Source organism: Protopterus annectens, chromosome 2.part1 (assembly GCF_019279795.1).
Source record: "Protopterus annectens isolate FY-2018-M chromosome 2.part1, PAN1.0, whole genome shotgun sequence".
Taxonomy (NCBI): Eukaryota; Metazoa; Chordata; order Ceratodontiformes; family Protopteridae; genus Protopterus; species Protopterus annectens.
Window position 1 is genome coordinate 1477745703 of NC_056729.1, and position 12730 is coordinate 1477758432.

At 35.2% G+C, this 12730-nt stretch overlaps 1 protein-coding gene across 2 annotated transcripts in view; it reads left to right on the forward strand.

Moving 5' to 3' along the window:
- The window catches only part of GABRD (gamma-aminobutyric acid type A receptor subunit delta), a 583111-nt gene extending 571986 nt beyond the window's left edge, over positions 1–11125 (forward strand). For both annotated transcript variants that reach the window (XM_044062946.1, XM_044062945.1), the window contains exons 8-9: positions 8744–8955; positions 9925–11125. In XM_044062946.1, coding sequence (XP_043918881.1) covers positions 8744–8955; positions 9925–10233 — 521 coding nt within the window. In that variant the 3' untranslated portion in view covers positions 10234–11125. The remainder of the gene's footprint in view (positions 1–8743; positions 8956–9924) is intronic.
- Positions 11126–12730: the final 1605 nt, after the last annotated feature.

Sequence of the window (12730 nt, forward strand, 5' to 3'; positions counted from 1 at the left end):
ACAGTGGATTGAATTCCCTCAACTACAACTTTCACAGCTACAGATGGCAAATTCTGTATTTTGCAAGCCTGCAAACTGTCCCTCCTTATCTACCATTCTATCCCTATACAAACCTTCACAATCTCTCCATAGCACTGACCAACAGCTAATTCACACCTACAGGCCTAACAAAACTATAGGTAGACTATTTTACAAAGGCTGCATATCTCAAACTTGGAACAAACTCCCTTCCAATATATGTTCTATCCAGTCTGCATTTCTTTTCAAAAGAGAATTGAAGAGCTTTCTTGCTAACTCTGCCTTCTGCACCTGTCACCACCCTACCTAACTTCTACTCACCCAATTGTTACAGTATCACAGTTCTCCTCTCCTGATTCTAATATAATTCTTATAAATACTAGCACTGTGGTATTCAGCTGTGCTACTAAACAATGCTCTACCTAAATCTCATTGTTTCTCTTCCTTTACTGCTATACATTCCACCCCCTTCCCACAACTGCTTTGACTTTCTCTGTTTTCTCTCTTGATTCTCCTAAACTCCACTTCCCTACCCTCTATTTTTCTACCCCTCTATTAAATACTCTTATTCCTGTCTACCAACCTGCTTTAATAATTAAAAATACTTTAAGGGCTTTTTTTTCAGAGGACCTACTCTAAATCTACACTTTTTTACCACAGGTTTCTAACTCTTATAATTTTTACCTATTGCCTGTGCTGAGTTTATGAATTGTTAATTTTTCATTATTTCTTGAATATCTTGTAGCTTTGTAATAATATTTCTTATATTGTATGAATGTATATAGTTATGATCCCATTACTGCTGTGTAAACTATCTTATTTTGTTCTCAAGGTGGAGTTTTTCTCCTCGGGTCTCCACTGAAAATGGGCTACAAGCCCAGTGGACTAACCCGGTTAACAAAAGACAAATAAATAAATAAATTAGTGAATAAATGTGAGACTGCAAAGCATCAGTCACATTTGTGAAATGCAGCTGTACAAGAATAAGTGAAAAAGTGGACTTTTGTTGACTTTATTAAACTTTTTTGGAACTGTAAGACATTTCTCTCATTTCATATCATTAATATTTGAAAGGACTCTGGGAGGAGGGGGGAGGAAGAAAGAAGGTAACTGTAAGTAAAACATTTTTTTTCTTAACATTTCTATAAAACTTTTCACAATGTAATGTGCATGTTTTATAGTAAAGTGTTTTTAGTTGTTCTTCTATGTGATAGTTATTAAAGGAAGCAGATGCCTTTTTTCCTTCCTGTTTTCTTTCTTTTTTTCTTTTTTAGTGTTAAGAAATCTAGGCATTGCAGTGCAAAAAGAGAACAAAAGCTAGACAAAAGCATGTTTCAGTTAATAGGCTGTAATCTTGATTTGTTGAGGTGGGTGTAAAAGTACACATATTGTAATATATGTAGAGCTAATATGTTTTCTCTTCTGCACAGGTGAATGTCTGGATTAAGACCATTGTCTTAGTGTAATAACAAATAAATATGAAAACAAATATGATGAAAATGTTTCCTTTAGCAGTCAATGTTTTAGCTTGTCCTTCAGGCCGAAACAGAGGACTTCATTTATCTTTTTCTCTTACTTTTTCATGGAGGTAAGTTGATAATAGGACAGTAAAAGACAGAAAGCTGGTTTCTTTGTGACTAAAAGTTGTGAAAGTATGTAAGTAGTTTTCACAGCTGGGGAAGGGGAATACAGATAAAAAAAGAATAGACATCAATTAGTGTGAGCAGAAGCACAGGCAACAACATGCATCTTAGTATGGGTAACATCAATTTCAGGTTAACTAGGGCCTGTGTTAGCAGCTGTATATTTGATACAAATGTTCGTATTAGGAGGGTTAAACTTTAATATTTGAAGATGTGCATAGTTATTTGCATTTGTATTAAGTTAATATGTTATAGGGGGTGTTTTTGAAGGGTTTTATTAAAACAAAAATTCTTATAAATTTGACATATGTTTATGTTGATGATAAGAAAAACTTTATAAAGGATTAACCTGCCAAACATTAATGGTTGCATATATCACAAAAAGCCAGAATTAGACATTTAAAATGCTTCCATGTATAATAGGTGGGAATAATGATGTCTTACCATAATGGCGACTCTTTCCATATTATCTTGGAATGTGAATGGTCTCACATGTATAGACAACAAAGAAATAATACTTTATTACTTTAAGAAATGCAGGAGATGCATTTGGAAATGACTGGCCGTATGAATTTGATAAAGAGAAAATTTCAGGATGGATATTCTGCAGAATATCAGGGACAATGGAAAAGAGAACTACTTATATCAATTGCCAGAGGAGCTCCAGTAGTGATAGAAGAGGGAAAATGATAATGGCAAATTTGTAGTAGTAAGGAGCTACTGGAAAGGGATGAGGATTACACTGGCATGTATTTACATACAACCTAAAACTGCTATTTTGGAGCTTAAAAAATTTTGGAAGAAATAATCAGCTTTTAGCAGGGAATATTACTTATAGGTAGTGACTGGAATATGATTTGCAGCAATGAGGATGTATCAGGGGGCCTAGAAGGGAAAATAGAAGGGAAAACAAAAGAGGGTAGATTTCTGAAGAAATTTATGAAAATATTTGGTATGAAAGTTGTCAATTCAGTATTAAGAACTTACATATTATTCCCCAGTGTTCAATAAATGAGCTAGACTTAATAGAAATTATATTTTACAGGAACATGTCCAATTAATTGACAACTTTGATACACATTCAATAGCTATTTCAGGTCATGCACCAATAATTACCAAGATAAAAATGCAGGGTAATGAAGTAACGATGAGACACTGCTACTTCCCCACCTACCTGTTAAAAAGAGAGGAATTTAAGGGATGGGTAATGGAAACTGTCTGGGAACTATTAGGGAAGAGAAGAAACAACTTCTGAAGTTATAGCTAGTGAGTGTGATAAAATGAAAATGGAGTTTAAAAAAGGTAGAAATAAAAGAAAAAGAGATATGGTTAAGAAGTAACAGGTATTGCAGAATAAGGGGGGATCTCACAGAACAAGAAAAAGCACAAATGCAGAGTGCTAAAGAGAAAATAATGGAGTATCTGGATAATATGAAAACTATATGCATGAGTTTAGAAAGACTTCCACTAAGAAACTCTTTTTTGATAATAACTGCAGAGCACAAAAAACTTTTAGCACAATGACTTAGGCAAAACAAAGTAGAAAGGGTTCTTGAAAAGCTTATGGAGCCTGTAATGAGAAAGCAAAACAGATAAAGATCTGCAAGGTTTAACAGTATTTTAAATAGTGTGGAAGCACCAACATCCTGGAAGAAAGCTGTGGTGGCTGTAATACCCAAAGATGATAAATGATCCATTAAACCCAGCTACATATTTCAATCTTAAACCACAATTATAAAATGTCTATAACATCTAAAAGAATGGCAGAGATGTTGATAAAATTGATAGATATAGTTCAGTCTGATTTTGTGTAGGTAAGGCAAACATTTGAGAATATTAATAGGACAATGATGATCCAGAGGGAAGCAGAATATAAAAACACCATTGCTGTCAGTAGGTCATGATGCAGAGAAAGCATTCAACAAAGTAAGCTGGAATTTTATGAGTAGGGCAATTGAAGCATTTAGATTCCCTGATGCAATAATAAAGTTAATTAGGAGGATATATAAGGAATTGGAGACAGAAATTAAAGTGGGACAGTTCCTCTCTGATAAATTGTGTCTGAACAGAGGAACCATGTAGGTACATCCTCATTTTCCTTTGTTATGTGTCTTATATTTAGAGCCGTTGGCAATGAAAATAAGAGACTTAGAAATTTAAAACATATTTGGTATGGTAACAAAGAAAAGATGGCTGTATTTGCAGACAATATTTTTTACCTGAAAAAACAGAGGAGGACTTCTCAGTGTTGCAGAACATTCTGAGACAGTTTCAAGTATTTTCAGGATGGCATTAGCATTATGATGTTGCAGAGTACGGGTAGTAAGGAAGTTTCCAGACCATAACATAAACTTTTCACAAATTGAGAGCTATTTTAAAATCTCCTTACCTAACCCTGAACTGTGGCTTTTTGAAAAATATACAGAAATTACTACAAAGTAAACTAAACCGTACCCATACGAAAAAAAAAACACAATAACAGAAAATATGTAAAAAAAAAAAATTGCAAACACTTCACAGTGGCTCATCAAGTTAAATTACTTTGGTTCATCATTCATTCATATACAAACCAGTATTTATTTATTTATTCATTCATTCATTCAGTTAATTATAGTTTGTTAGCTGGGTAACTAAACTGGTCCAGGGACCCTTTCCAGAAACGACCTGTGTCACAATGGCAAATATAATAACAAGTATAAAATGCAGTTAGGAATACAAGGAAAAAAATACTGCCATCAGGGCATTTGATAAAGATTGCATGTAGAATACATAGCCGAGGGGTTCTGAAAAAAATTGCAGTGATCATTTTAATTAAGTAATAGCTTGAAATAGTATCAGATGGCACAGTGGTGAAGAGGTAACGTTGTTGCCTCATAGCAAGATGTTCTCCGGTTCGATTCTCAGCTGGAGTGCCTTCTGTGCAGAGTCAGCGTGTCCTCCCTGCATTCGTGTGGGTTTCTTCTGGGTGCTCCGGTTTCTTCCCACGTTCAAAGACATATGTCTGGAGCATTTCTCCTCAGGCATTCACTTAAAATTGGCTTTGTTCCAAGTCGGACTTTCCCGGTTAACAAATGTTAAATAAATAAATAGGATACTAAATATTGTAAAATGACATACTACAGTCAATCCTATAAAATGACAAGAAAAGGCAATGCACTTGCCATTAGAGACCTACCCAATAAGTTGATATATAATGAAACATTTGAAAACAGAGGCAAAAACTACAGGCATGGCCACTGTTAACAAAGACTGCATTCCTTAAATACATGTATAGCCTTCTACCATAATAACAGATAAGTATCTATAGATATAAATGAGAACAATATATGTGTATGTAAACATGCTTGATCATACAACAAACATAAAAAATAATAAAAAATGACTAATTAGATATGCACTTAGTTCAATACATCATTCTGAATACATCAACATGCATTTATTTTATGCTTAATATAAGTAAAGTTTTCTGTAGTATTAAAATGCAAGTATTTTGCAACATGCTATATGTTAAGTAGATTCTGCTGTATGAATTTCAAATATCATCTGAATGAGCACCTGCCAAATAACAATAAAGTAATAACAAGAAAAAAATATATATTTATTCTTTCAAATGCTTCTGCCCGGCATACTAAATGTAATGAGTTAATTTGCTTACTGCATTAATAAGACAGGCTGACATGAAGAAGTCAGAATTTAACACAGACGTAAGGACATGCATGTTTGAGAGAAGGAAAACATACCTTTAACAACTACTTGATCTTGGAGCCATATATATATATATATATATATATATGTGTGTGTGTGTGTGTGTGTGTATGTATATATATATATATATATATATATATATATATATATATATATATATATATATATATGTGTGTGTGTGTGTGTGTGTGTGTATATATATATGTGTGTATATATGCGTGTGTGTGTGTGTGTGTGTGTGTGTGTGTGTGTGTGTGTGTGTGTGTGTGTGTGTATATGTATATACTCCCTGAACCCCAAAATAATTGCGAACGTTATTTTAGGAAATATTAGGAACACCAAATGATAAAAGCTTTTATACCATCATTCGCATTAAAAGTGATATGTGGGTACACTGAACTGAGAAATTGGTTTAATTTGAAGAGTAATAACATACTGAGATAAAAAAACATTAGTACATGTTTAAGAAACCACAACAGAAGTAATGGAGTACTAGTAATATCAGGCTGACATGGCTTGTCCCCAAGAATTTACAAGGGTGTTCAAGGCGTATAAAGAATTTATCATAGGTTCACCAAAAATAAAAATTATAAGATGACAAGATAACTAATACAGAAATAGCTGGAATTCAGAATAAGGAGGATGAGGTTTTATTAAGTGGAGTAAAGAAAGTTTCACTCTGATAGAGTTACTTTGTGGAAGGGTTCACATAGTGCATGAATAAGTTATCATTCAAAACTCTTTTCAAACCACATGAAGGAATAACATGATTCAGGATCATAGAATATGTCAGTTGACCCACTAACACAGTAGAAGGGTGCTCATCTCTGCTGCTAGAAACCTAGTATCAACTAAGTCTGGCAGTTAGTGCAGGGGATTAAGACTGTCTGATGTTAATGGGGTGCTTCTTATGGTATACGATTTGATTGTCTCAACCTCCGTTTGCCTAATGTGAAACCCAGAGCAAGTCACTTAACCAAAAAGTGCTTTGGGGAAACTGGGCTGCCTCCTCAATAATTTCCTGGATCATGTGCTTAATAACAATCCATGAACTTATAATGACTCAGAAGATGAAGTGCTGGCCAGAGCAATCAAGTCACAGACATCAGCTCCTTTGACTTAAGCAAAATGCATTTTATTGGGGATTGGAAGGTGAATCATGGTTACAACCATGATGCTTTAATTTAACATCACAAAAAGTGATGAAGTAGATGCCTAGTGATTTCACACGTGTCCATGCAGGTGACATGCATAAGGTGTCATTTCATGCTCCACCACAAGGTAAGAATGGTTTAGCCCTTACCTTCCATCTCTCTTGCAAAAATATATTTATTATTTATTTGTTTACATTTGATTACCACAAAAGACTGACTAAGCCGCAAAAGACCCTTTTCAGAGGTGGCCTGGTGAGAAAAGCTCTTAAGATTACATATAGAGTAGAACAGTTTACCCAGATAATAACAGCCAAGCTTGATAAACAGAAAGACATACTGTTTAAACAAATTAGACACTAATATTATTATTAAAAATAGTTGGAAGTTAAGAAGTTTAAGAAGATCAATAAAAATAGATAGGAGTGTATTTATGATGAAATATACACTTGGTAGTATGAATAATGGAAGATTTGTAAGATTAAGTTGAGGGGAGATATAGTATTAATGTGGAATGAAGAGAGATAGAAGGAATAAAATGTGAGATGGATAGAAGAGAGGATGTGCAGTGAAGCTAAGAAAAGGATGAGGAGATTAGAAGTGAGATGAGGTATTAAGAATTAATTATTAAGAGAGCAGGAAGGGCTGAAGTATTAAAAGAGTGCTGCTATATGTGCCATTAAGGGCAAGTTTTAGTTATAAAAAGATGAGGTACTTTGATAGATCAAGCCATTTTCATTTTTGATGGCCATACAGTGATGAGTTAGACTGGGCATCTTAACAGCAGACTTTGCAATTTTTTATAACATTGCTCTATTTTTAATGTGTAAAATGTTAACATTTGTAAGGATTAGAGAAGCACAGAGTAAACTATATAGAAGGTAGGATGTTCGTGTGGTGTTTAAAAAGTATTTGGCTAGATAATAGGACAAACAGAAATCATTTTCAACTGCTATATAGATGTCTCCTTCCTTGAATCTACAAGAGTCAAGTGTGGAGGGAACTGAAAGTCAGCAGCAAAGAAGGGTTTCAAAAAGAGAGAGAGAGAGAAAATGTGGATAAGATGCAGAGCAATGAAATTATAAAATAGTTTAGCTAGTAGTATTAAGGCTACAGATGTAGGTAGTTTAAAAACTTAAATTTAAGTTGGATGCTTGCATTCTCCTAGATAGATGGATTAGTTAAAGTGTATTGGTCATGTTCTGAAGCATCATTGTTTAACAGTTAACTTCATTCCCAGTTATACTTTTCATGTTAAAGCTGCAAGTGTTTTGAAAAAAAAATTAAGATTATACGGTGATATTTAATTTTTTTGAGCTTTACTGTTTATTCAGGTTTTCTGTATAACCACACCCACAAATGATGCCTTGGTGGGTAATAAGCATCGATTCACATACAACCACTAATAATCATTGGTAAGCAAACCAATTTACTTCTTTAAAAGAACAGCGTCTTATTCACATTGTGGTTTCAATATCACATTATCAAGTGCTAGGTTTCAGGGTAAGGTGATTCACCTGTAAGATCTAGTTGATAACTTGCCTTTGTAGGAAGTAAGAAACTCCTTTTGGTGCATTTAATATAGAAATACATTAGCTCATGCATTTGTTAAAGTAGTAAAGCATTGTGGGTTCTGTCTTTCATGATGTAATGGTAAGGGTTTTTAGTGCCAATACATTTTCAAGGGTCCATTCTTCTCAACATAGCAGAATGCCAAAAAAAAGCACATTTTGCATCAAAAACTGTCGTAAGTTTATATTGTATAGATAAATAGATTATGTCTAACTCCAAAGTTTTCTTATTTAAATTTGCTTCAGACTATGACCAATACACTTAAAATTCCTGGCAAGCTTAGCTGGACATTTTCAGAATGATCATTGTTATACAAATTTTTTAGTAATAATGGGTTTGTTGGTTACAATAGCTCAAGATGAGTTGCTGTAATGACCTGAAGAGTTCTGAGATGAGAGATGCTATTATCTGGGCTGTGATGCTCATCAGGGTCACAGCAGCACAAAAAAAAACATACTGCAAAAATGAGCAATATAACAGCTAAGATTGTCACCAAAGCTAGTTAAGGACAGGAATAAAAATTGAAACAAACACAAGTCTTTCTTTTGAAAGTGAGATCCTAGCCATCTGTACTCTAAATGATGACTAACTGCATGCTTACAGTTGGTTTATCTGTAGATCAGTCATTTTACATTGTGCTCATTATTTTTGCAGGTATTACAACAGTTTTGACTATGACTACATTGATGGTTAGTGCTCGTTCCTCACTTCCCCGAGCTTCCGCTATAAAAGCACTAGATGTTTATTTCTGGATATGCTATGTGTTTGTGTTTGCTGCCTTAGTGGAATATGCCTTTGCACACTTCAATGCTGATTATGCAAGAAAGCAGAAGACAAAGATAAAGGAACGCAAACCTAATACAGAGGTAAGTAAGTGGTTCTTCTGGTAGTATGCATCACATGGGATGATTATACTGCAACACTGTTCTTTGGAATGCAAAAACCTCCTTAGGTCAGTTAAATTCCATGGGACCCTAAGTATTACAATGTACACAAAGGAGTGTACCATTCTTTAAACACTGATGAGCAGACATTCTAGCTATAACTATGTGTAGATTAGTGAAAAGCAGAAACAAGTTCTTATTCTTTTGTTTGATAATAGCTGAATTAGAGTAGACTTATGAAGTGCAGGTTTATAGAAAAATTAATTTAAAATAAAGATTTCAGTACACTCCAAAACGGACACAGTTTTTTCCACTTTAATAAATGTCATTTCATTGTTATATGTTTTGTAGTACAGAATTTCAAGTGGGCTCTATAGTCACCCATGAAAAAAGGCACTTTTGCTTAGGAGATTAACCCAGATCATAAATTAAAAAGTATGTGTGTGTATGTGTGCGAATATGTGTGTATCTATGTCTCTCTCTCTCTCGTACCAGGCAGTTTAAGTGCCTGCACATGTGTATTATGGTGGTAGAATCTGAGAAGGGTAAAGCATAGCAATTTCACTTTGCAAAGATGACCAATCCAGATAAGTAGTGCAGTGTTTTGTTTGTGCACACACGAGTGCATGTGTTTGATACCCTCTGTGTTGCAGCTACTTAACTGCATGGGATGGTAGGGCACTCAGCTGAGCCGAATTTGTCTTGGCATGCATTTTCTGAAGTCTGACATACAAATTTATGCCATTATTTAGTGACTTCAGTCCTAAGTGGTTTGCCAGGAAACCACATATTTTATGAGGAGTAGATCAAAAATATGAGGCAAAATTCTTGACATTTTGGACAGTTGAGAGGTACGAATTTGGCAGGAAAAATGCTTGCATTTTATAAACGTCTGTAGCATGCTAGAAGTGACTTTTGTCATCACCAATTTGTTTCTTATTTTTATTGCAGTCACTGATGAAAAATGGAAAGCAAGCCATGGTCCTGTTTTCCGTATCAGTCACAGGAGTGAACCCTGGGCTAGCAATTTCTAATCGCCAGCACAGAACCCAGAGGATAAATACTGGGCCTCATGGAACAGGAGAAGTAGAGAAAGGCAAGACTGAAAGGAAACAGCAATCCAACCTTGAGAAGAAAAGAGGATTAAAGTCCATATTCAAGCCCATTGACACTGACACCATTGACATTTATGCCAGGGTGGTGTTTCCAGCAGCATTTGCAGCTGTCAATGTTATCTACTGGATTGCTTACACCATGTAGTTACAATTCAAAACTAAAGTAATGGTCTAGACTGCAGGAGAGTATGAAATAGGGAATGTGCCAGCAGATAGCCCACATAAAAGCACAAAGTAAAACCAGCACTTCTATAGTGGGACCTTTTACCCTTCCTCAGAAAGAGTATATGACATCGTGCCTGCAATATCAGAAGGCCCTTTTATTATCCGGCAGAGACCAGTACTGCTGCAAACTGAAATTTCAAATAACTAAGCAGGACATATCCATTCTTCTTTTTTCACAGCAGTCAAATGTGTTGTCTATGTATTGAAGGAGCACTATGTAGTAGAAAGAAAACTGTTTCTTTGTGGCATATATTATTTTAAATACTTTAATCCATTTTTGCACTCAGTTTGGCTGCCTGCGGGAAAATATCATTACCTGGAAGACACCACTGAATAAAGGTGATGTTTTCCTCACTTGCTTTTGTTGATGAGGACTGTCTATAAACTCATGATTTGAAAGATCAAATGGGTTTTAAGTAACGAAAATGTATAGTGCATATTTATTTGATGAATTCTATAAAGCTATTGTGGTTATAGTTTAACAAATGTTTAGCATCTGCAGTAACCTTTTCTAATACAATTAAAAATGGTGTGAGCAGACTCCACTGAAATTCTTGGTTGCTTTAAGGCTACAAGCTACAGCTTCACAATTTTTATAGGTTTCTAGGGATTTTTTTCTATTATAGCTTCTTAAATTATTACTGGTACATGAGATGTGAGAATTTGACTCGAGGAATGTCACCTGTGTATCCGTGTAAAGAATATTTTGCATGCTTTTGCAGAGGTAAACACCAAGTATGAAGCTAAGGATTATTATGTACTGAAAATGTGTAAGTCATATTAAAATGAGCTTTGCATAAGCATTTTTTTAAATATCTGTGACTGCATAAGTCTTATTTTATAATAACTGGAACAAAATTTCAAAACACTTTAAGTGCTATTCTTCAAGTGAGAAATTTCTCAGTAGCTAGAGTGCCCACATTTATCAATAAGTGCATAGAGCATAAAGTGCAATATTAAGGTACTGTATCACATTATTTATTGATTATTTGTTAATCAGATCAGAACAGTAACCAGGGCAGTGCAAAGGTGGCAGTTGCCCTGGGTGCATACTGATAGAGGATGAGCTGAGCATGTGATGGTGTAGGAGTGCGGCATCAGCACTGCTTTATGAAGCTGTGAGGATATTGCAGTGTCATGAATGAATGAATGACGATACTGTTTTTGCAGTCATAGCTGAAATTCTGAGTGTGTGGCAATTTAATTTGTAGCATAAACATCCAGCATAGACTATCATCAACCATGATCCAGGCCATTAGACATTACAGTTACAAAAAAAAAGGCATGAAAAGGTAATTCTAAGTAGTATAACCTCACGGTGAGATTTTATAAACTTTGTATGTATTGCATAAGGCTAACACCTCAAAACATGGAGAAAAACCCAAATCATTTATAATAGACGGTGCACCATGTTTGCACAGTGCAAGATTTGTCTCTGGCATACAGAATGTATGCAGATAAACAAACACGCATGAATATCCCTGTTGGTGCAGTCCAGAGGAAGCCTTGTGGAGCACCATGGCCATCAAGTAATACAGAGATGCAACACATTTGAGTCTACAAACTGGCAGTGTGTCCCCAAGACAGGGAACAGAAAGGTGTACAACAACAGTCCCCATATACATTCTGTTCCTCACAGAGGTGCGCACACACAGACTAGTACACGTATGCTCTGTATGTACACACAGTGGTGTACAGATTGCCCTATAGCTCATCTTTGCTGGAAGGGCAGAGTGTCATTTCATCAAGCCCATGCTAATCAAATTCCCAGTTTGCCGTGGAAAACATTATTTCGTATGGTTCTTGCATTACGTTTTTGTAAAGTGTTTTAGCACTGTTTTGTATGGAGGTTTTGGGACTGTAGAAGAGGGAGAACAGTTGGTTTACCCAATAGTGAGTGTTACCCTTTATCAGTAGATACGTGACTTTGGTATGCATTTAGATAAGAAGTAAGAAGAGAGGTATTGGGGGTTGCATCTGTATGGAACATTGACTTTAGTGTTTAACTAGTTCATTTTTCCCCATTATGCTGGGTTTTTAGTAGATTGGGGTTTCAGTGAGCCAGATTTGATGGAATGATCTCTAAATAGTTTGAACACTGAAGATGCAGAATGGATCCACTGTATGCACAAGCTTAGCCACAGATTAGGTGGAAACACAAACAAATGTAATACATAATCCAGTGCTTCATTTACTGGAATATAGTTGCTCCATAGTTGCTACTATGCACATGAATGGACTGTTCTTCCTGTAGGCCAGACTATTTTGGGTCTTGAAGAGCAGTAACACAGTGACATATCACAAAGAAATAACAGATAATGAGCTGCATGCAGTATCATAATTTTAAAATAGGATCACAGAATCATAGGAAACACAATGCCATTGAGTCACAAGACCATTTATACCTTGTCAATACC